Source organism: Pleurodeles waltl, chromosome 11, assembly GCF_031143425.1.
Source record: "Pleurodeles waltl isolate 20211129_DDA chromosome 11, aPleWal1.hap1.20221129, whole genome shotgun sequence".
NCBI classification, from domain to species: domain Eukaryota; kingdom Metazoa; phylum Chordata; class Amphibia; order Caudata; family Salamandridae; genus Pleurodeles; species Pleurodeles waltl.
In genome coordinates this window covers 787,699,667-787,723,526 of record NC_090450.1, presented here as the reverse complement: position 1 = coordinate 787,723,526, position 23,860 = coordinate 787,699,667, and the positions used below count along the sequence as shown (strand labels likewise).

General features: G+C 44.3%; 1 protein-coding gene across 2 annotated transcripts in view; it reads right to left on the bottom strand.

Annotated features, from left to right (window-relative positions):
- The window catches only part of MED13L (mediator complex subunit 13L), a 982,865-nt gene that overhangs the window by 248,401 nt on the left and 710,604 nt on the right, over positions 1-23,860 (bottom strand). For both annotated transcript variants that reach the window (XM_069214516.1, XM_069214517.1), the window contains exon 17: positions 11,319-12,253. In XM_069214516.1, the coding sequence (XP_069070617.1) occupies positions 11,319-12,253 (935 nt within the window). The remainder of the gene's footprint in view (positions 1-11,318; positions 12,254-23,860) is intronic.

The following is a 23,860-nucleotide window of genomic DNA, read 5'->3' as shown; positions in this document are numbered from 1 at the left end:
CTGACTACTAGAACTTATGCAATTAAGATATCATTTTAAAGGTGTATATCCAGAGGTCTCCACCCTACAATTAATTTCATACAAACTGCCCTCAATGAGGTCTGTCAGCTTCAATTCTGAAGTGACTGATGGTCACAAGAATGTTTTTTACTTAGTTGAGGATAGGGATTCTGGACTCCCGATGTTAAAGATTTAGTTTCCATAGTGCAACGTTCCTAGAGCTCTTAGAGATACGTCTCAACCAGATGGCAGAAAACCCCCCAGCTCTTAGCAATACTTCTCAACCAGATGGAAGAAAAAAAAAACAGTTTAAGGTGGAGTCTATGTCCTAGTGCTTTATGGGGTTTAGGGGCATTAGCTCGAGCCACATCAAAAAGTCACTTTTGAAGAAACAATTGCAATGTTCGAACACAACACTAAATGGTAGGACTGCGTGCACAGATCAGGTGATGTACAGAAGCATATGAGAGTATGATGTAAGCCTTTGGGTATTTAGTGTTGTTGCTGGTCAGACTTGCTGCTCTGAAAATAGTGACACTTAGTGACATGGGCCTGTCCTTAACCAAATTACAATAGCCTTTACATACAGACACATAATTATTACAGGAGAACTGAAAGGAAGCATACTTAGACCTGGAAGAATGTGCCACAGGAGTTTCGTTACAGGTACAACATGTTATAAACCATACCTATTACTTAATCAAGAACATTTGCTGAATTATCTTTCTTTTTCATCCATCCAGTTTATTGCATTCTCTGGTAGCTAATAAACTGTGATCTGGACTTTGAGCACTCTAATACCTCACCAACATAAAAACGGATCTTGTAGGCCCCAGGCAATCACCAAAAAAATGGAAAAGATATAACTACAAACTAGGTTTGGAGGTAGAGCTTTGGCAACCTATGCACTGGTGGGAATGGAGAGTGACGGGGCCTGATTCTTGACTAGATGATGGTCTCCATCTTGAACTCTAGTGTCCCTCTCTCCTCCAATAAGCCTGATCTCTACCAAAATCAGCGACCAGCACTCACGTAACTCATATGCATTTCAACTACGGTCTCAACATATACATATATCAAAAGAAAGTGAAAGCAGGAGGCTTGCCCATATCTAAAGGTAAGTTCATCTTGAAAGCGCAGAGGAACACTGGTCTAGTCCTGAAATCCCACTGAGCAGTGCAATGAGATTAAACCAGCATTGGGGCAGGAAATGGAATGTCACAGCCTACGGGTTCACCTGCCACTAACTGCAAAGAAAACCCTTACTCGGCTAACTTATCCCTTAGTCAGTGCAAGCAGCAGTTTTCTCTCAGCAGAGATGAATAACAGAACTACTCTTCACTTATTACAGTCAGAACATCATTCACTTGCACAAGGCAGCTGAGCTACCACACATCTTTGAGTTCAATCCCTTGTTCTGCTGGCTGATATCTTGCTTAGAAAATATACAACAAACAAAAAACCCACAAACAGTCGGGTTGGGAGTCTAAAACTAGACTTACATGACAATAGTTACAAATAAACCTATAGTAGCTAGGTTACTTTTAGAAGAAATTTATTTATAACAAACTTTCTTATTCAAATCAGACATTCAATTTGTATTAAAATAATAAGCAAACAACAGGTGTTCCCGAAGGGTGTAACAGCACAGTGCAAGTGATCGGGTGAAAAAACAGTGTTCAAGTGCTATTCAAGGTGCCAATATATACAAATATGACTGGTAACAACAAAGATAGAAATAACACTCAAGAATGTGAGTGTAGAAATCTTAAGTCAACTTCTTCAAAGAACCAGTCAACTACACAAAGCTGTCAACATTTCGACCCACAGGGTAACTTAAACAAAGGTCATCTTCAGGACGAAAGTATTTACAGTAGATAACTGATAAAGAAATAACCACCTATCAGTCACTTTATACAACACCACAAAAACCTGTTTGCAAACATGAGTCTATATGTCACTGTACTGCTTAGAAAGACTTACCAACCAAGGTAAGTTGCCAACACAGTCAGTGAATCCATGTGGCAGGTGTACATCCCTTGTCACAATGGTGTGGTAAAAAGTCCAATGTGCTGTGCAATAAACACTTGCACTCACTTGAACAGCTAAAGGGAAAACCAAAAGTCTATTCCCCTTATGGGCATTGTCACAGCACTTTGGAGAATTAGAATGTTGTCTGAGTGCAGTAGCTCAAAAGATCTGTGTAATATCATTGTCAACAGGGAAAGCCATGTACATCATTTGATCAGCGGGCAACGCTATAAGTTGCTGATGGAATATGCTTCACGCCATGTGGAGTTCTAGGATGCTTCTTTGGGCCAGAGACTAACAGATTCACGCGGCAAAGAGGCAAAAGAATTGTTCATATAACGTCCAGACCAAAACATATAGCAGAGCAGCCATTAACAGTAAATGCTGCCACAGTAATGCGTCTGATTACTCGGGAAAGACAAAGTGGCCATGCTTTATCTTACAAAATCATAATACAGAATGATGAGCTGAGACAGAACGAGATTGTATCTAAAGTAAACAAAACAGATGGCTCAGCCTAATTGCTGTGAGCTGACACTCCAAAGCCACAGAAATGTGGCATCGTTTGATATGCTGTAGCTGGCTAAAAGGAAACATTATGGCAAGAGGGCTAACCTCCTTAGCTAGCCTAGCAGGAATAATCTTCCCCGTATCTCATTGCTACAAAGCCTAGGAACTCGCGCACAGAGTGGAATGGCTGACCTGTATTCTTCGAAAGCCAAAAAGCGCACGTTCAATAAGTCACTGTATTTAAATAACTTTGCACATGCGGTGACATGCAACAAAAGACTACCTAAGAGAATAATCTAAATTACTATAGGCACCCGAAGAACGACTTAAGTAGGTCTACGTTTGAAAAGGAGTAACAAATTAATCATGAAGGATTATGTAAAATTATTTGGAAATAAATAGTCAGGAAGTGCTGAAAAAATCTCCTGTCAAAGAGATGGGATGTACATAGAAAGAGGGAGTATCTTCAAAATTAAGCCCCCTCCCCTCTCTGCATGGTTTTCCTTATAGGATGTAATGCAACTCTTGTTACGGTTTAAACTTTAGAAAAAGATGTATATTATACAAATTCACTAATAAACAGCATGTATTGATGAACGTGGGGGGAGTGATCAAAATACAAACTAATCACTGAATGAACAAAACAGATGCAGCTTGTGAGCCGGCGGACTCCCCATATTACTTTTTTAGTGTCAGAGGATTGGAGTGTTCAGATGAACGCTGCTTGCCTCCAATCCTCTACTGTGTAGAGGGCCTCGGGTATTGACCCCAATTTCTCCATCCATAACAGCTCCTTTCTCAATAGTACACTTCATTTATCACTGCTATGTGGTTCCAGTGAGATCTGTACTGCCGCCTGCCATTTTATATCCCCGCAGATATGGTTTAGCTTCTTAAAGTGTTCAAGAAGCGGTGCTCCACTTGTCCCACAGTTAATTCAGCTTCTATGTTGTAGAATTCTACATTTCACCTTTTGTGTAGTTTGAACCACATAAATGTAATCACATGGGCACCAAATCACAAATAACATCCTGAGTGTTACAAATAGAAAAACTGGTCAATTAAATCTAATGACATTGACCACTGCCCAGATTCTCCATAAGGTACTGAGAGTATTTTGAGGGGGCTGCGGTAAGGTCACTAGGACATCCTTGAGATTTGTACCTTGCTCGAAGGAGAATAGTAGTTCCTCTTTATTGGTCAAGTGTTTATTCACTAGACCCTAATGTCTATTATGATCTTCGTGGCGTGATTACTAGCTGGATTGAAAGTAGTCACACACATTATACAGTCCTGGCTATCCTCCCTAGGCTGTGGTTCCAACAGGACCTTTTTCTGGTCTGTCTTACTAATTGTTGAGGGTATCCTCTGTCTATGAGTTTTTTAATGAGGCTATATGATTCTTTGAAAAACATCTTCTCTTTTGGTGCAGTTCCTATCGATACACAGGAATTGTCCAAAGAATAAACTGTCCCTCAAACTCCTAGAGTGGCTGCTGGTATAACGCAAAAGAGAAACATTTTCAGAGAATCATATGTGAAAGAACACTTGAGCAATGAAGAAGCTCCACTATTCTCCTTCAAACTAGGTAGAAATCTTAAGGATGCCATAGTGAAGACTACCTTACCGCAGCCCCCTCAAAATACTCTCAGTACTTTATGGGGACTCCCAACAATATTAGGTCATTACAAATGTGGTCAATGTGTGGCCTGCAAATACAGCATGAATATAAATATGTTCATCCATGAAAACATTAAGATTTCTTTAACCGGTTTTTATGATTGTAACACTCAGGATGCTATTTATGTGACTTGGTGCCCATGGTATCGCATTTATGTAGGTCAAGCTACACAAAAGGTCAAATGCAGAATTCTACAACATAGGAGCCAAATCAAAGTGGGACAATTGGAGCACAGCTTGTTGAACACTTTCAGAAGTGGAACCATACCTGCGAGGATATAAAATGGCAAGTGGTGGGACAGATCTCACTGGGACCACATGGCGGTGATAAATCAAGTGTACTATTGAGAAAGGAACTGTGCTGGACAGATAAATTGATGTCCATAACCGAGGGCCTCGGCGTTCATCTGATTACTCCAATCTTCAGACACTACAAGAGTAACATGGGGAATTTGCAGACTCACAAGCTGCATCTGTTTGTGCCTGGTCGGGGCGTGGGGGAGGAGAAGTGACCATCCTGTTATCTATTAATTGTCCCCAGCTATGATTTTATGTGCACATTTTGTGAACATTTTAAGATTACACAGGATGAAATGTATGTTTGTTGCCTTCACAAACTGCACCTTGGTATAATTGTACAGAATCATTTGAGAAAGTGGGCTATTCAGTGATTAGTTTTTATTTTGCTTGCTCCCCAGACATTCATTAATATATGCTGTTTATTAGTGAATTTGTACTGTATATGTCTTTCTAAAGTTTAAACTGTAACAGGAATTGCATTACATCTTGTAAGAATAACCATGCATAGGAAGGGAATTCATTTTTATGATCCTCCTGGTTTCTTTGTACATCACATCTCCCTGACAGGAGATTTTGTCAGCGCTTACTATGGCTATTTCTTTCCAAATAATCTAACAATCCTTCATGATTGGTTCCTCCTTTTTGAACGGAGACCTGCCCGAGTCGTTCTTCGGGTGCCTATGGTAACTTACAGTAATCTCATAGGTCTTCTTTTGTGCGCACGTCACCGAGCGAAGTCATTTAAATACAATGACTTCCTGAACACATGCATTTTGGCCATCGAAGTATATAGGCCAGCATGTTCTACTCTGGGAGGCCCTAGGAATTGAGGCAATGAGACATGGCCAGACATGCGGGTAAGATCATTCCTGCTAGCTTGCCGAAGGAGGTAAGCCCTCTTGCTATAATGTGTCCCTTTAAGCTGGCTACAGCATATCAAACAAAGCCGCGTTTCCACAACTCTGGAGTGTCAGCGCACAGTACCCAGGCTGAGACGTCGGATTTGTTTACTTTAGATACAAGCTCACTCTAGGTCAGCTCATCATTCTATTACGATTTTGTAAAATAAAGCGGGCCACTTTGCCTTTCCCGACTAATCAAATGTATTACAGCATTTAGTGTCAATGGCTGCCCGCTATATGCTTTGGTCTGGATATTATAGAAACAATTAGTTTGCCTCTTCACAGCGTATATCTATGTGAGGCATATATCCCACCAGCAGCTTATAGCGTTTCCCGCTGACCAATTTATGTATAGGTCTTTCCCTGTGGATAATATTGAGCATATTTTTTTGGGCTATTGCTCTTAGACACTATTCTATTTCTTCACAGCCTGTGACAAAGCACATAAGGAGAATAGACTTTTGCTCTTACGTTTAGCTGTTCGAATGAGTGCAAGTATTAACTGCACAGCGCATTAGACTTTTTATCACGCCATTGGGAAAAGGGACATATACCTTTCACATGGGGTCACAGACCGTGTTGGCAACTTAGTTGGTTGGCAAGTCTTTTAAAGCAGTACATGACAATATATAGACTTTTATGAAAAGGGATTTGTAGGAAGCTGCCCTGGAGTGTGGTGAGCACCTATGGTGTTATTTATTACTTTTTACTAGGTCCAGTTATCCCCTATTAGTGAGGTGTAGGCCAGGGCTCTCTAGGGGTAGCTGTGGATGAGCAGCCAAGACTTATCTAGAAGACATGCAAAGCTTATGCAATACCACTATAGTCACACAGCACTGACACGCCTGAAAGAACCACACAGTGTTACAAAAATAAAGGTACTTTATTAGGGTAACACAAATACTAGAATACTGAATAGGCAGTCCCCCAACTGGAGGCAAGTAAACACTCTCTTATATACACATCAGCAATCAGTAAATAGCAACAATCAGAAAGCAACAGGAATTAGTAAAAGCAATAGCAAACAGTAAGGGCCCTAGGGGAGGGCCAAACCTAATACTAAAAAAGTTGATTGTGAAAGGCAACCCCCCCACTCCCCACCCAAGGACGTGGAATCAGTAGAAGGGAGCAGGAGGAACTAGGAACCCCAAGAGGTGAGTACCAGAGTGACCCTCAGTGACCAGGAGAGCAGAGGTAATTACCTTGTTTGCCCCAATACCAACAGGAGGACTTTGGAAAAGGACTATGCAAGACTCAAAGGTGGATCCTGACAGAAGAGGACCTACAAAGAAAGGGGACCGAGTTGAGTTTGTGACGGAGTGTCCAGTCGTGGCAGGAGCCACTACCCACCCCTCTTTGGATGCAGGACCAGGTCGACAGCGGACAAAGAAGGTCAGCAGTGCAGCCCAGGAAATGTAGAGAAGTTCCAGGAGTGATGCAAGTGATGTCCCACATAGGCGGTCGAGATGCAGTTGGTTAGTGGTGCTGGAGAACCACTAACAAGCCTTGGCAAAGGTAAGAGATGGAAAAGAAGGTTTGCAAGGCTGAAGAGGACCAGCAAGACCTAGGGGACTCGACCCAAGGAGAGGAGTCCGGGGTGGCCCTCAGAGGCTGAGAGAGTCACAAGAAGAGGAGGCAGCCCCCACAGGCAATACACTAGCAGCAAGCACAGGAGTCGCAGTGAGGCCCGCTCTGCACACCTGAAGAGTAGTCCCACACCGCTGGAGCAGTGGGCAGAAGACTGTGCTTTTATAGGAAAAAGTGCTGGGGGCTGAGGCTACACGGAGCCTGAAGATCTCTTGGAGGAAGCGCAAACAAGTATTGGCTGCTGCAAGAGTCCCAGTGCTCAGGGGTACTGTCCTGCAAGGACAAGCAAGGGCTTACTGTCACCCAAGTTGGACCTACCCAAGAGGGAGACCCTAAACATCCCAAGAAGGGGAACTGGTCACTTAGCAGGGTGACCACCTATCAAGGATGGGGCTGTGACGGCACCTATCTGACCTGGCCACTCATGTGCTCCCAGGAGCCTCTGCCTACTTTGGATCCAAGATGGCAGAATCAAGTGACCACCTGGAGGAGCTCTGCACACCACCCACTAGGGTGGTGATGGACAGAGGAGTGGTCATTCCCCTTTCCTTTGTCCAGTTTTGCACCAGAGCAGAGACCGGGGGTCCTTGGACTGGTGCAAACCGGTTTATGCAAGGAGGGCAGCAAATGTGCCCTTCAAAGCATACCAGTGGCTAAGGGAGGCTACCGCTCCCAAGCTATGTAACACCTATTTCCAAGGGAGAGGGTTTTACTTCCCGCCCCCCATAAGAAATCCTTTGTTCTGCCTTCCTCTGCCTGAACTTGGTCAAGCAGCAGGAGGGCGGAAACCTGTCTGAGGGGTGGCAGCAGCGCGTGCTGCCTGGAAACCCCCAGAAGACTTTTAGGAGCAATGATGGGGGTCCTCTAAGGAGCCTCCAAAGTGCAGGAACTATTACAACTAATACTGGCAACAGTACTGGGGTAGGATTCCGACATGTATATCAAACATGACCTGGTTCGGCGTTACCATTATGTAGCTGGACACAGGTAGTGTCCAGTGTCCAGTACACGAGTAAAACGGCTTCCCCGCACTTACAATGTCCAGTGTAATGGAGCTCGAGTTCGCAGAGGCACCTCTGCTCATGCAGCAGTGCCCTCATGCTCCGGTACCTGCACCCTGCCCTCTGGGCCAGGAGGGGTTACTATAGGAGTGACTTACAGAGACCTGGTGCAGTGTCCTGTAGTGAAAGGGTGCATGCACCTTTTCACGCAGGCTGCAATGGCAGGCCTGCAGACACATTTTGCATGGGCTCCCATGGGTGGCACAATACATGCGGTAGCCCATGGGGAACCCCCGGTGCCCCAATATCGTGGGTACCCAAGTACGATATACTAGGGACTTATATGTGGGCACCAGTATGCTAATTGTGGGGTGTGTAAAGTCCTAAGCAACCAAATTTAGAGGGAGAGAGCACAGTCACTGGGGTCCAGGTTAGCAGGATCCCAGTCAAAACAAACTGTCAGTAGGCAAAACTTGGGGGTAACCCAGTGCTTCATTTGTGCTTGTTTCCGGTGCGGAGCACCAGCGCTTATTTTTCCACCTCATGCATTTACTGCGAGAAAGACAGAAATGGGAAAGACGGAGGAAGAGAAAACCGAAAAAGCATCACAATGGGAGAAAGCAGAAAGCTGCAAGAGTGAGCTGAAGGGACAGAGTGCCTTTAAATGGATTGAGGAGGCTCGGGATGGCTTCAGAATTACTCTGCCTCAGTATTCTGTGTTCGCACATTTAATTTCAGCAGCCACGTTTTTAAGAGGAGGGCTTTGAGCACCGGCTCCTTTTTATTTACAAATTAAGCACTGGGGTAACCATGCCAAATAGAGGGTACTTTCCTACAAGGTTTATTTGGTGTTGTGACTGACAGATGGTTCTTTCGTTCTCAGGTGTCTTCTATAAAAACTTTCGTCCTTATGATGACCCTTGTTTAAGTTACTCTGTGGGTTGAAATGTCGACAATTTTGTATAGTGGACTTGTTTGTTAAAGAATATGAGGAAAGGTTTCAACACTCGCATTGTATCTATATAGTGTTACCAGTCATCTGTATGAATTTGCACCTTGTATTGCACTTGCACACTATTGTTTCACCCGATCGCTTGCACTGCTTCGTTACACCCTTCGGCGCACCTGTTTGTCTGATTCGAATAAGAGAGTTTCTGTTATAAAAAAAATTGTTTTAAAAGTAACCCATCTAATGTAGGCTTGCTTATGTGTAACTATTGCTGTGTAAGTCTAGGGTTAGGACCATTTGATTTTTTTTTTTTTATCTTACCTTGGCCCGAGGGTTTAATGGGTAGCCCCTTAAAACTTGCAAACAATATCTTGCTCAGAGCAGATAGCACAGCCTTCAGACAAAAGATTTAACTCTCACCTGCTGGACACAGCAAAGTTACCCCACACATTGGTTACAAAGAAAAAGGCTAAGCCTGGCTTCAGTGCGAGATATAAGAATATGCATACGTGTACACAGGAGAGCCAAGGAACAGGGAAACAAGGAAAAGGAGCTCTAGGGAGACCAGACACACAGAGACAACTATGGTGTAGAAAGATCTTAAGACATTACTATGACCTGCCAGGCAAAACAAGGAGATAGAGACGGGTGCAGTGGCCACAGAGATAGAGGTCCTCACACATATGTGACACTGGGCTAGGAAATTTCAAACAATACATGGAGCCTGCACATAAGAAAAACAGACACTGTGCAAGACAGGAGCAAACATGCTTCAAATGCAAGGAGACAGAGAAACAAGAATCCAGGGAGACATGTTTCCCTTTGAATCTAGATCAGACACAACCCAACCCAGATGAATATAAAAAAATCGTGCACTAGAAAATACTGGCATGCAACCACAGTCAGTGCAAAGGCATGTTCCTCAACAACATTTCTATAGGATAGGATGAGGGTCACAAGACCCCAAATACAAACGACAACCCAGCAAGCACAGAGAATCCACTACAAAAGTGAGCATTCCCACAGGCTAGGCATAAGGTGGAAATAACTACACTTCCTCATAAGGATAATTCACACCTTTCAAACTACCCACCCACATTATTATGGTTCAAGAATAAAGTTCTCCAGTGTGGAACTTATTCTGAATGAATACAAGAAAGACGAATATCAGCACAGTACACTAATAAACCAAATAAATTAGCCAATTCTGGCCTATACAATTATGTAATGAAAATTAACAACATGTGACAAGTTGAAAGCAGCAAATCATTAGTCATTGCAACTGCGCACAGTAACTGTATACCTTTCATAAACATACAGTAAATGACTATCGTACCTAAGCCATAACCTCAGTATTTTAAATGTTCATGAAGGGGGAATGTCGAAGGAAACCAGTATTAAGTGTTTAGTAAATGAATTAAACTGTTTGTCGTAATATACTTTTTTAATTTTATGCTTCTGAATTAGATAATTTTAAACAACTATGCTAAATAAAAAGGCAGGCAGAAGACTGCACCACGGAGACCAAACAGCATCAATATATTTTATCCAGACCATGAAAATGTAAGCTTACTTTAAGCAATTAAGTAATTTCAGATACTCTAGAAATATGTGATACACACAAGGATGGGCTCATTTAATTAGAAATGTGCAAAAATGTGTTACATTTTCCCTCAACTGGAAGTCAATATCTAAAATGACTTTTGCAATGTTAAGTAATAATACCATATTATAAATGTGGTGTTACATCACAACAAGGGAAAACTACCCCGTTAACAACAGTTAAAAAAAAAAAAAAAGAAAGTGTGCCAAATGGCAGCTGTAAATGCTGAAAAACACATGACAACAAGGTGTCTGCATGTTACTACTCACTCAAAGCTAAATAAGGTGTAGTTCTATGAATCCTAGGACAAATTACACTTATCAATTTGTGGGGCTACAGTACATTTTCTAAACGGGGCCAGGATACTACTCTGAATGGCATTTTTCTTGCACAAGAAAAAGAATTTAACACCAGGCTAAGATTGCCCTCGATAGTTAGCTGGTTAGAGATCACTGTTATCAGAAGCCGCAAGCCACACCATAATTAATTACTTCTGCCAGCAAATGCTGCCTTACTGAACTACATTACAACATAAGTTGTCACTTCTGAAAGTTGTTGAAAAAAAAAATGGGGAGGGAGGGAAACACATTTGTGGCTTTCTAAGTGCAATTTCATCCAATGAGATAGTGGCTCGCAGAAAAGTCCTAAATTGAAGTGAAAAGTCCCACTGGCACCTACTGGCATCAGAAAACATGTGTTAGTAGCACAGTATAAGGCGGAACTAAACAAGGTAAAACTGTGTGCTCAAAACCTACCGTTGTTGTGAGGCCACTGGAGGATAGTGGCATTTCTCACCAGTGCTTCATCCACTTTCCCTCCAGAGGCATTGTCAACGTACTGGCTCCCCTGCTCCAGTGCATTGAAGCACTCTGCCAAGGCATCACTTGACTCTGCCTGAAGCTTGTCGTAGTTCCATCCCACACATGGCAGAGACTTCCGACTGCTGGAGTAAACAGAATCTGGGCAGCTAGGTGAGGTAAAGGGTTGTGCACACTGATTCTGAAGCAGTAGAAGTAGGCTTGCTGGGGGCTCCTGCCCTTTTCTTGCTGCATCTCCCACTGACTGTTGGAGCAAAGTCGCCTGACACATCACCAACCGTCTCTCTGCTGCTTGACCAATTTCTGATGTCTTACCAAAGATGTCCAGCTCATCCTCAATGAAGAGGCCAGAGCTGTAGCTCAACTTGCGGTTCATGATGGCGCTGAAGCCACAAGTGCATCGATATTGGTCCTCGTTGGATGAGTCAGGGATGTAGAGCCCTACATCTGCTCCCTTTACGTTCATATTGCAGGCACAGATGCAGCAGCTGTCAAAGTTGCGGTCCTTGAAGATGTTGAGCACAGAGTCAGACAAGATCAGGGTAACATAAAGGCTGTGGGCCTCAGGAATGGGATGGGAATTGGTAGGCTCCACTGAATTTAGTGGTCGCATGGTGGAAGGCGTGGAGGCAGGAGAGCACAGGTCTGTACTGTCGTATTTAACAGACCCTTGCCCACTGGCAGTGCCTCCACCCCGGGGAGTCCTTGGCGTCCTTGGGGTACGGGGAGTGGGGAAACGAGGCGTAGATGGTGAAGGTAAGACCCCTCCCGCCCCACCATTGCTTGCTGGTGCTGTACAGCTACCAGTGGTGACTGGTGTGTTCATCTGCAGATAGTCTTGATCAGTTATGCTGCCAACACTGGGAACATTTCTGGAGGGGAAGGAACAGTTAACATTTAGTCATGGAACGGTTTAAAAAGAAGCAATTGAGGATAACATACACAGAATTCACTACACATTGATTTATGCATCTTAACTATTAAAGTACCAATAGCAGTTGAAATATTGTTTACTTTCCTTCCTTTTGCCCCTTGTCCCATTTCCAAAGCCCCCAGCAAACCAACACATGCTTTTTGCCATTCTATTGTAAAGGAGTTGCAATGAAGATCTGCATTAATGGATGAAGATCTATCCCACATACAATGCTCAAATTGCCAGTGCGCAGGCATTCAACGCTTAATTTATGAGGCAATGTTTTTCACAACTTTTTTTTTTTTTTTTTTTTTTTTTAAAGGAGATGTGACACAGAGGCCTAAATGTAAACTAGACATACATTAAAAATCAAGACAGGAAAAAAGGATTGTGTGAGAAAGAATAAAACCTTCAAAAGATAGCATCAACACACAAATGTCTGTCGATCTCATCTGAGGAAGCACTTTTAATCATTTTATAAAAATCTTTAATCCCGGGGCTTCTGAAAAGAGTTTTGTGAGATATGAGTATCCTGGAATGGTACTAGCTATACCCTATATTGAGTACATTTGCATCCCAGATCTAGGGAGATAAAGTAGTTATAGAAGTGCTACTTCTTGTCACTTTATAGCACTGATTAAACAAGTTAAGCAATAACCATAGCTACAATCAACGTTGCTGGTCAGATAACCCAAAATAAAAACGAAATAACTTCAATTTAAGTATCAAAATTGTAACAATACCATTAACGCCCAAGTCTTGTAAAGCACCCTCCACAATCTCACCAGTTTCTGAAGGTGGTTCAAAAACAGTACTACAGTACATAGAACTTGGGCAGAGTTATCCAACATAACAACCTAGTCCACCTCCGCCCTAGTAATACAACTGCTCCTACACTGACTGAATTCTTCATAGTAGTCTAAGATGCTTAGGTGAGTTCTCCTAATTCAGAAGAGACATAACTCAGAAAAACTGCCATGTCTGTTTCAAAAGTTCCCGACTTCTGTTCTACAGAGAGAGACCTTTTCTATTCCTAGAAACTCCTGCAAGCACTGCAGTCAATCCCCAAGATCAGTATTTTAGCTTTCTCCCACAGTGACATTATCGTCTGGCTAGCTGCATATAATTCTAAGGTTATCGGTTTAGCTCTTAATAAGTAGAAGATGCAAGTTTGTCTAGTCAGTAGTCCCAAAACTGTGTGCACATGGAAGCCTACGGACAGTAATACCAAACATTGTCGTTTTGGTCAGGGCTTCTTTCCAAGCACTAGCCTTGACCGTGTTGCCTGTTTAAAGCTATTTAACTTACGATTTTCATTCAGTTATTACAGGTCCCTGTTAATGTTTACCCCTCCTCAAGCAGTAGTGCTGCTCCTAGCTTTGTGTATATTTGCTTGCTACACTGTTCCACCACTGCAATTAAGTATGTCTGCACTTACATGAGTATTGTACGTTGTTTTGAAGAAAAGGGTGGAGTGGCTTCACAGAAAAACAAGCTTCCTGTTTTGACACGGCCCAAACAAATACACCACTTGTAAGAAGCTGGCTTTTTATATGAGGCACTAAAAAGAAATGAACCGTGCAGAGTCTCCAGTGGATCCCCAATTGGACAGCAGTAGCGAAAGTAGATGCTCTATTTTGTGGGTGAGCAGTTAGGCATAATAGAGGGAAGTGCTGAGCATTTGTTGTACTCACAGACAATAAATAAGACACACTCAAAGAATAAATCCTAGACTAACTTAGAAAAATAATTATTTTGTTTATATATACTTTAAACCCAAGAATATTGTTACGAGGTAAGTATGTTTTCAAGCATAAGTACTTAGTTAAAATAATCAACAGTGCAATTTCAGAGTTCTTCAATGTTAACCTAAGGTGGAAAACAATGTTCAGCAAACACACGGATAACGACGACTTATGAGGCCAATCTCAGAGAGTTAAAGTAAGTAGTGGGCACTGACCAGAACCATACCAGCAGGTCACTCTGGGTGGCACTGGGACAGCAAGGTGTTGGATGCCAATGGTTTTCAATGGGAATTGGTCCTCGTGACGACAGGCTCCAGGCTCTGGCTAGGAAGCCAGTTGGGGACAACAAGCAGGTAGGTTGCAGACTTGGGGAACTTGGGGGCATAAGTGCACCTTTGGTCCTTTTCTCCAGGGCCAAGGGGTGGCGGATGCAGGGGTATCCTTATGCGTCAGGTTTTTCGAACCAGGAGCACTCACGGTCATGGGGTCCTGAGCGTTGAGGCTGCAGGCATCGTCAGGGAGTCCAGCGGGGGTGAAACGAGGGTGGACTTGAGCTCTGGGGAGCCGGGGAACGTCGTAGGCACCAGTGGCCTACCTCATATTGGGTCAAGGGCGACGAGTGCAGTGGTTGCGTAAGGTGTTAGGTTTAGTCTCACCACAAGGCCACAGCGAGGGGGCCTGCGTTCAGAGGCTGCAGGTCAACTTGGAGTGCAAGAGGGGTGAAACCTGAGTGAACTCAGACTCTGTACAGCTGGGGAACCTTGCCTTGGAAACGTGTCTAAGATGGCCAAACTGGTCAGGACCAATCAGTCAACACACTGGGAGGTTTTCAGGTGGCAACTTTGAGGTGCCCTCTGGGTGCATGTATTAATAAATCCCTCACTGGAACCAGTGAGGGTTTATTAATCTGAGATGGGTAATACCAAACATCCTACGGTTCAGAGAAGCCATCATGTAGCCTGGAAACCCGTAGTGACCAGTGTCCAAAATGTGTTTATAATGGCTTCCCTGTTCACTTACTATGTCTAACAATCATCAGAGACATAGCAGGGGTATAACAGCTCATGTATATATGCCCTCGCGTGTCCAGATGCACCTTACCTTAGGTGTGACTTACACCTGGCACATGCAGAGGTAGGGGACCTGGCACACATTGGTGTATGTCAGGTCATGTTTTCAATTTTATCAGCACCAACATATGCAGTCTGTAGTGGCAGCCCTGTGTGGGTTTGCTGAGAGGTCCCTGAGGGTGGCACAACTGGTGCTGCAGCCCTCAGGGACATTCTTTAGTACCCTTGGTACCATGTACTAGGGACTTACAGAGGGTGCTAAACAGTGTGCCAACTGTGGAGAACAACTTTGCAGATTTGGGGAAGAGCTCTGGCACTGGGACCTTTTTAGCAAAGACCCAGTGCACCTTCAATCAAAATCGCATCAGATACAGGAAAAAAGTGGGGGCTAACCATGCTAAAAAGGGTGATTTCCTACACCCCTCAAGCAGTAGTGGCACAGAACTGTGGCTCCCCTGTTGCACACAAGCTGCAGCACTGTTGTGCCATCTGGCCAGAGGACCGAGGTCCAGTTACACTCTCCAGGTGAATACCAACCAATAGGCTCCATTCATTCCATCAAGATGTATTACTGTGGGGTTGCTATACAAATGAGCACAAGTTTAAAGAGAGCTCCAAGGGCTGCAAACATAGAAAGTCACACCTTCATAAGTTACATTTTATTGAACCAGGAAGGCTGTCAAGTGAAAATCAAGGTAGGTGCCAACAACATGCCGATGTAGAATTTTTCCTTAACGATGTAACTCTCAAAACCCTTAAATCATCTGTCAAGTTAGTCCCTATTGTCCCTGAAGCATCCTAGAGGGAGATGCCACAGCCTGCAGAAGCTAGTAATCAAAAGGGCATCTATTTAATGTGGTATCCTTCTAGATATAACAAGTGGCAAGGTATGGCCAATCTCATTGATAATTTGCATACTCCAGGGATACAGTCGTAACTCATTGATTACATGTAAATAAGACAGTGATGAATGATGACATATTACATGCCTTATGGAAGCAATAACACCAGAAAACGGCAAAGAAAATTGGCAAACTTATAATCAGGCTGAACAGAATCCTCTCGGCCTATCACAAGCTTTAGAAGTTAATGCTGAGAACGCAACTTTTCGGCAGGACATTGACCTAATCACAACGGTAATAATCAACATGCTTTTCCAACACTCATATAAAACAGAAATTATGGCCGACCCTCTACAAACAATGGCAAATTATCTGGCCAGCACTGATCCTACATTAGTGAAATGAAATAAGAAATCTAAAGCACATCCTACACCTGTTTTACCATACTAGAAAGACTGAGCAGGCTACCGGAAATACTGCAAACCATTGTGGATGATCTCAGATTGGACTGAGGCACCACCTACCATGACATCACATCCACAATCTGGCTGTGCAAGTGACAACTGACACAGAATCCATGCACTAAACCATATTATTCTACGAGACTGACCAATGCCACTCAAATAACAAGCAATAATTATCAACCAAGGAGCACATTCATAGAGAGAAATAAGTGGAATAGGAGGGGTAAACAAACAACTTTAGTCACATGTATCTCGAAGACATATAGGAACAAACTGAACAAACAATATTGATTAAAAGGCTATGCGACTTCTGTAGAAAAATGTAAAGCTGGTAGTAAGAAAATGTTTCCTGATCTTCAAGAGGTCTGTGGATAATACACTAAGTATCATACACCCTCCAAAACAGATGAACAATAAAAACTAAATACCAAGCGTTAAAAGACACTGGACTTTAATACCACACTTAAAGAGTGAAAAAGTATCAGAAGTACAAATGTGTGGGAATGGGAGCACTGTATGCTGACGCAATACAAGGAAGATTCTCCCTCAATAATCATTAGGATTTGAGTATTTTACAGGTCAACACAACCATATGAGACCCTCTCAACAGCAGATTCACCATTTCTTCCAAACTATAACAGGAGGATACAAAAACACAGCCCAGGTCAGTCAGTTCACAGCCAGGAACAACACTCACAAATGCCTTCCACAATGTGATCAGCAAGCAGATATACATGTGACCCTATAATAAAATGGGAAGTACGGCAGATACAGCCATTAAGATCTAATTCTTGTTTACAGGAAAATGAAGATGAGACCCCAGCAGCAGCAATAACATCTCATTAGGGCATTGTAACAACCTCCAGGAGAAAAGGCTACCTGCTATTCTGTCCACAAAATGAATGGAGTCTCTTATCCAGTTCAGTCAAGAGTAGTCATTTCTCACATTTTGTTAAGCGTCTGGCAGAATGTGACTTAATGGACAGGATTACCTCATACTGATTAATCTGGAAATAGTGTTCTCTCTCTTTAGTTCCTGCAATAAAAATGTCAGCTCAAGCATTTCAAAGGGTTTAATACCTGCTTTGTCAAAAATGTCAACAATTCTGTTGTAGCCCTGGGACAGCCATCTACCAAAGGCAACGTGGTCCATAGCAGGTGTAAAGCTAGAGTTATCCACAATAGGTGATAACTGTCCGGAGGCTCAGCTTTTGACCCACTGTGGCTCTAGTAATTGGTGAAGAACAAAGTCCCTAAGAGTGGTGTTTTTTGTCCCATCACTGTACCTTTCAGATGTGTCCATGCAGTGAGCTGGTCAATAAAACACAGCTGTTTCTCTGATTCGGCTCGAATTCTTTCAGCTATGTAACATAAGTGGGAAAACCTGGTCTCATATTGTAAGAAGTTGGGTGAGGGACCCTATCCGCCCTCTTTTCAGCGTTTACCGATTCTCTGATTCTTCCCCGTCTATACAAAGTTGTTGATGTGTCTCTAGAAATGTTTGAGCACAGCAGTAGAGAGGGGTCAGGGACAATGTCTGAAACACAAACAAAATTATGGGTAATCATGTTATTTTATCAGTGGCTAATTTTTTTAAATCACGAGAGGCCTCCCTGTGCTTGTTTGTAGATCACTGTGTTTCACCCTCTGGAATGGTATGTAACCCTCTTTACCCTAACAAAGCAGGAGTTTTGTATTTGGACATAATCCTATTCCCTAAATCTAGGACTAAATTCAAATGTTTTGAGGGCCTTGGTCAGAAATACTAATTCACCTATACAAAGGGCATTTCGGTGTTACGCAAACACAGTTGGGTAGGTTGTGTCTATTTTCTACTAAAGGCAGAATCTGTTTAGTACTCTCCCCGCATCTGCTCCCTAAAATAAATCCAAATTAGTCTGGATAAATCAGTTCTGTAAGGATAGGCGCTAGTCTTCCTGCTATAAGATCTGAAAAGATTTTGACATAAAAGTTACGAAAATATATTATTCCGTAAAATGCACAACGATTGTGGTCTTTGGTTTAGGGCTAACTGGGACTACAGCTTCTTTCATAGATTCGGAGATTGTTTCGGAGTTAGAGAAAGAACTAAACAATCTAGTCAGGATTAACAAGTTAATTACCGTCTGTAATGCTCTTTCTGGTAGAGACACTAGCTAGCCCCAATTTCCTCATGCTTTTAATATTCCCAAGACGTCCGACTGGATCAGGAAACTTTTTTCTTAGTACTTTTGATTGCTGTAAGGTAGAGACATGCAGATCCACAGTGAGACTATTTAGACTTCAGAAGTGATGTGCTGGGCCTTCAAAGGCATCACTCCTATGTGCTAACATCAGTTGCTTTCGAGACTGTTCGTGCTTTCAGAAATAGAGCCCCAAAAGAAAACTGCTATATTAGTGTGCAGATTCCTAGACTTGAGATCTTATTCAGAGGGACAGTCCAATCACAGATTGGGGAGGATAGGTAAGGAATCTGCAGCCAGACAGGGTCTCAACCTGAAAGAGTGTTACCAAAGGTAAGTAACTTGTTCCTCTGGTAGAGACTTCAAGCTGCAGATTCCTTACCGTTTGAACAGATATCAAGGCAGTACCTATTTGGAGGTGTGTCTGGGGTAGGATTCAAACCACTAAGTTCTGTAAGGACAGTGTGAGCAAAATGTCCCTCTTAGTGAGCCAGACTGTCCGGCCAATAGTGCTTAGTGAATATCTGGAGGTGTGCACGAGTAGCTGCCTGGAGCAGATGTCTACAATAGGGATACCGCGTGCTAAAAAGGTGGTAGCAGCTTTGGCTCTCGTGGAGTGGGTGCACAAACCTTTTGGAGGATGCTTCTTTGCCAATGCATAGCAGATCTTAATTGCAAAGTATGATCCAGCTGGAGATGGTACACTTCTACACAGCCTTTTTTTTTTTTTTTTTTTTTTGGACGAACCTGGAAAATAGGTGATCGTTCATCAAGTGGTCCTTGGTGTGATTGATCTACAAACTGCGGGCTTTTTTGAGGTCCAAAAGAATGGAGTCTCTCCTTAGAGGGGAAGGGTGGCGCAAAGACTGCCAGCAGGGTGATAGTTTCACAGAAATGGAATAGCATCACAATTTTCAAAGAAAGAATCACTTTATTGGGAAAGGTGGTGGTGTATGGTGAATGAACAGAGCCTAAAGCTTATTCACACGTCATGCAGAGGTGATGGCAATCAGGAACACCATTTCAATGGGGAGAAGTCGCAAAGGGCAGCTGTGAAGCAGCTTGAATAGAGTACACATTAAATAAGTTAGGAAAAGATTGAAGTGTCATTGGGACATCACAAACTGAGAAGAGGGAAACTTGTACTAGCCCTTTCAGAAATCGTATCAATCACAACTGGTGATTTAAACAAGGAGGACTGATCAGGCAATGGCAAAAAGGCAGAGAGGGCTAAAAGATAACCATAAACTCTGTCCAGCGCAAGCGCATGACAAGCAAGGGACAGAACAAATAACAGAACACAATCTAGTTTAGCCTGGAGGTGGTCAACCTGGTGAGTGCTGTAACAAACCACAAATTTGTCCCAATGATAGGCATGTACGATTCTCACTGAGCGACACGTGGCTCATAAGATGACATCAACCACCTTTGGAGGAAGGTGAAAGGTGGTCAACTATTGCTGCACAATCTCAACACACGAAGGTAGAGGTTGAGACAGCCTGGGTACAGAACCGTGCCCCGTTGCTGCAACAGCAGGTCCTCCAAGAGGAGGAGGTTGATTGGTGGACATGTGTTCAAGCCTAGGAGTTCTAGATACCAACCTCTCTGCACCTAATCCAGAGTCACTCTGCTCAGTTGGGCCCAGTCTGTCCTGATATCCTTGAGAACTTGGAGCAGAAGTGGTATCGGCGGAAGGGTATACAGTAGTCCAGAGAAAGACTTGAGGTAGAACGCATCCCTAAGCAAGGGAAGCCTTGAAAGCTCCAACACACTGCTGACACTGTGCATTCTTTGCAGTGGCTGATAGCTTGAGTGAAGGTTCTTTCCAATCGCAGAAGAAACTTTCCGCAACTTCCAGATGTCATTGTCACTAGTGATCTGCTAGGTGCAGATGGGTGAGTTTGTCCGCCCTGGCATTCAAAACTCCTGCGAGGTGGTTCACCACCAGGAAGATTCCTTGGCAGTTGACCAATTTCCAAAGGCACAAGGCCTTCTGGCAAAAGGTCCATGACCACATTTCCTCTATTTGTTGCAGTACAACAAGACAGTGGCATTGTCGATGAGCACCTGCACCAGCCTCCCTTTGCTGGACAGCAGGAATACTTAGCGCCAAGCAGATAGCCTTCCGCTACAGAAGGTTGATGTGGAGCCAGGATTCCTTGGGAGACCAGTGGTCTCTGATCTGCACCTCTCCCAGATGACCACCATCCCAGAAGCAATACAGCAGTCACCACTGTCAGCTCTGCGTGGGGAAGGGAGAGGGGTCTACTGCTAACCCAATTGCGATTCAGCTTCTGCCACGGCAGCTCCTTTGCAGTCTTTCCCAAAATCTGAATATGGTTGGAGAGGTCCCCTAGATGTTGAGCTCACTGGGACTTCAGATCCCACTGCAGAGCCCGCATATGCCACCTGGTGTGCTTGAACAGGATGCAGGAGGCCGCCAACCTCCACGTCTACCTCAATGAAGTCCAGGTTCGAGGCTAAAAGATCAGGATCATAACCTGAATGTCCTGGAATCTCTTTCCTAGAGGAAAGACACAAAACCAAACTGTGCCCACAATGGGTCTGAAGTGCTTGGGAAGGAGTCAGGTGTAACTTCGACACGTTGCATGGTGAACCCAAAGGATGACAAGAGTTTCCCATAGTATGGAGGTGGTTGATCACTGCCGAGGGCAAGCCCGCCCAACAGCCAGTCGATGAGTTAGGGGAAGACTGGCACCCCTGACCTTCGAAGGTGTGCTGCCGACACCTCCTTAACTTTTGTGAACATCTGAGGGGCACTGGTGAGACCAAGGGGGAGCACAGTGGACTGAAAATGCTCCTTAACCACCACAAACTGCAGGTAGTGCCAATGAGCTGGCAGGACAGGAATATGTGAATAGGTGTTCTGCATATCAAACTCCACCATCCAGTCTCCAGCTTCTTCCGTGGCCGGGCCAGGAGGGAAGAAAAGGGTTGACTATTGGGAAGTGTAGGAGGCTGGCTCGGTGTATGATTTACACCTATAGGTGAGGCAACCCTTAGTGATAGTGTAGGCGGCTCTAGATAACCAGAGCTCTTATAGAGGTCACTGTGGAGAGCAGCAGAGGGTTATCCAGGAGGGTGTAAAGTGGTTGGAAATACCACACAGGTTGGTCAGTGAAGTACACACAGGAAAGAACCACACCAGTGTTAGAAAAATATACAACATTAATTATAATTAGACAGTCTAGAACTAACTTTGGTATAGCTACTAACTGGAGATATGGTCATACAAAAATATATTTAGTAACAGGAGAGTAAAGGCATGAAATGACCAAATTCCTTAAGGACAGTGAATGAAGAAGTGCAGCTCTGGAGTCTAGGCGATGCAGGAAGATCCCAGGAGTAGTCCACGAGCTGTCCCACGTTAGTCGTCGAATTGCAGAGAGGTCATTGGGACCACCACCAAGCATTGGCAAATGCAGAGAAGCCTTGCTCGGAGTTTTAAAGATTTGACGGGACCGGCAAGGTCCAGGTGACCCAACCTTGGAAGGTAGTTTAAGGCCAGCCCTCAGCTAGTAGGCGAGCCTGCAAGAACCGTTGAAGGCCCCAGCCATACCTTCTGGCAGCAGGCACATGGAGTCACAGGGAGGCCTCAGGCACACAGCAAAGAGGGATGGCCACTTTGCAGGAGTTGCAGAGAAGATAATGTTTTTGGAGCTGAAGTGTACTGGAGGCACAGACTTCTTGAGCTAGGAGGTCTTCGGGCTGAAAAGCCAAAAAGCCTTGGCAACAACAAGCAGACACAGTACGAGGGGTTCCAGCCAAGCAGCTCCAGCAGGGGACCACAAACTTCCCAGTTGCAAAGAAGATAAGTCAAACTTCTGGACAGCCACAGAACCACCACCTGTGTTGCAGAGCCTTGGAGAGTCCGTGGGACAGCAGGATCCATAAGCCGGTTCATCGTTGAGGTGCCTACGGATGCAGGGGAGTGTCCCACTACAAGAGAGATTCCTTCTTGCTTTCATAAGTGCAGGCAGTGTCCTAGTGACCCTAGAGGATGCACAGCCAAGGGGTTGCAGAAGTCTTTGCAGAACTTGGAAACAAAGTTGCAGTAGGAGCCCTCCTACTGGTTATAGTCTTGCTTCTGGTTCCAGTGAAGAACAGCAGTGGTTCCGGTGTCCTGGTTGCAGAAGTGTCTTCCTGAAGTTATGGAGACAAATCTGGGGTCCCACCCTTAGGGAGCCGTTAAGTAACCCATGAAGGGGTTTGGACACTTACTGCAGTGACCCACCTATCAAAGGGGGTCAAGAACGTCTCCCAACTGGACTAACCAGTCAGATGCTCTCAGGGTCCACTGCTCATCTTATTTCAAAGATGGCAGAATCAAGTGGCCACCTGGCAGAGCTCTGTGCACCTCCCTCGGGGAGGAGCTGGACACAGGGGGTGGTCACTCCCCTGTCCTTTGTGTAGTTTCAAGCCAGAGCGGGAACCAGAGGTTCCTGCACTGGTGCAAACTGGTTTATGCAAGGAGGGCACCAAATATGCCCATCAAAGCAGACTGGTGGCACCCTTACCCCATCCCAGAGGCACTTATTTCTAAAGAAGAGGTGGTCACACCTCTATCCTACAGGAACTCCCCTTTGTTCTGATTTCCCCTGCCCGGGTTAAGCTCAGGAGGAGGGCAGAACAGTGATAGGAGAGTGCAGCAGCACGGGCTGTCATGCAGACCCTGCAAGGCTGTACATGCAGACCTTGGGAACCCCTAGGGAGCCCCCAGAGTACATGTTATCATGCAACTAGCACTGGAATCGGTGTAGTAAGATGATTCCAACATGTTTGGTACCAAACATGCCTATGTTCGATAAAGTCATTATGTAGCTTGACCACTTGTGTTGACAAGGGTCCACTACATACCTTAAGGCTTCCCTGCCCTTTCAAAAACCCAGGGAATGCAGTCTAGGGTTTGTAGGGGCACCTCTGCTCATGCAGGGGTAGCCTCACACTTGGAACCATGAACCCAGCCCCTTGGGCTGAAGGGCCTACCCATGAGGTGACTTACAGGGTCAGAATGCAGTGACCATGATAGAAGAAAAACTGGAGTGAAAGGTGCAAGCACCATTTCACTCAGGCTGCAATGGCAGACCTATAGTCACAGTTTGCATGGGCCCCCATGGGTGGCACAAAACATGCAGCCCCCATGGGGGACGCCTGGTGTACCAATGCCCAGGGTACACAAGTATCATATACTAGGGACTTACATGGGTGCACCAGTATGCCAATTGTGAGGTGCAAACGTTA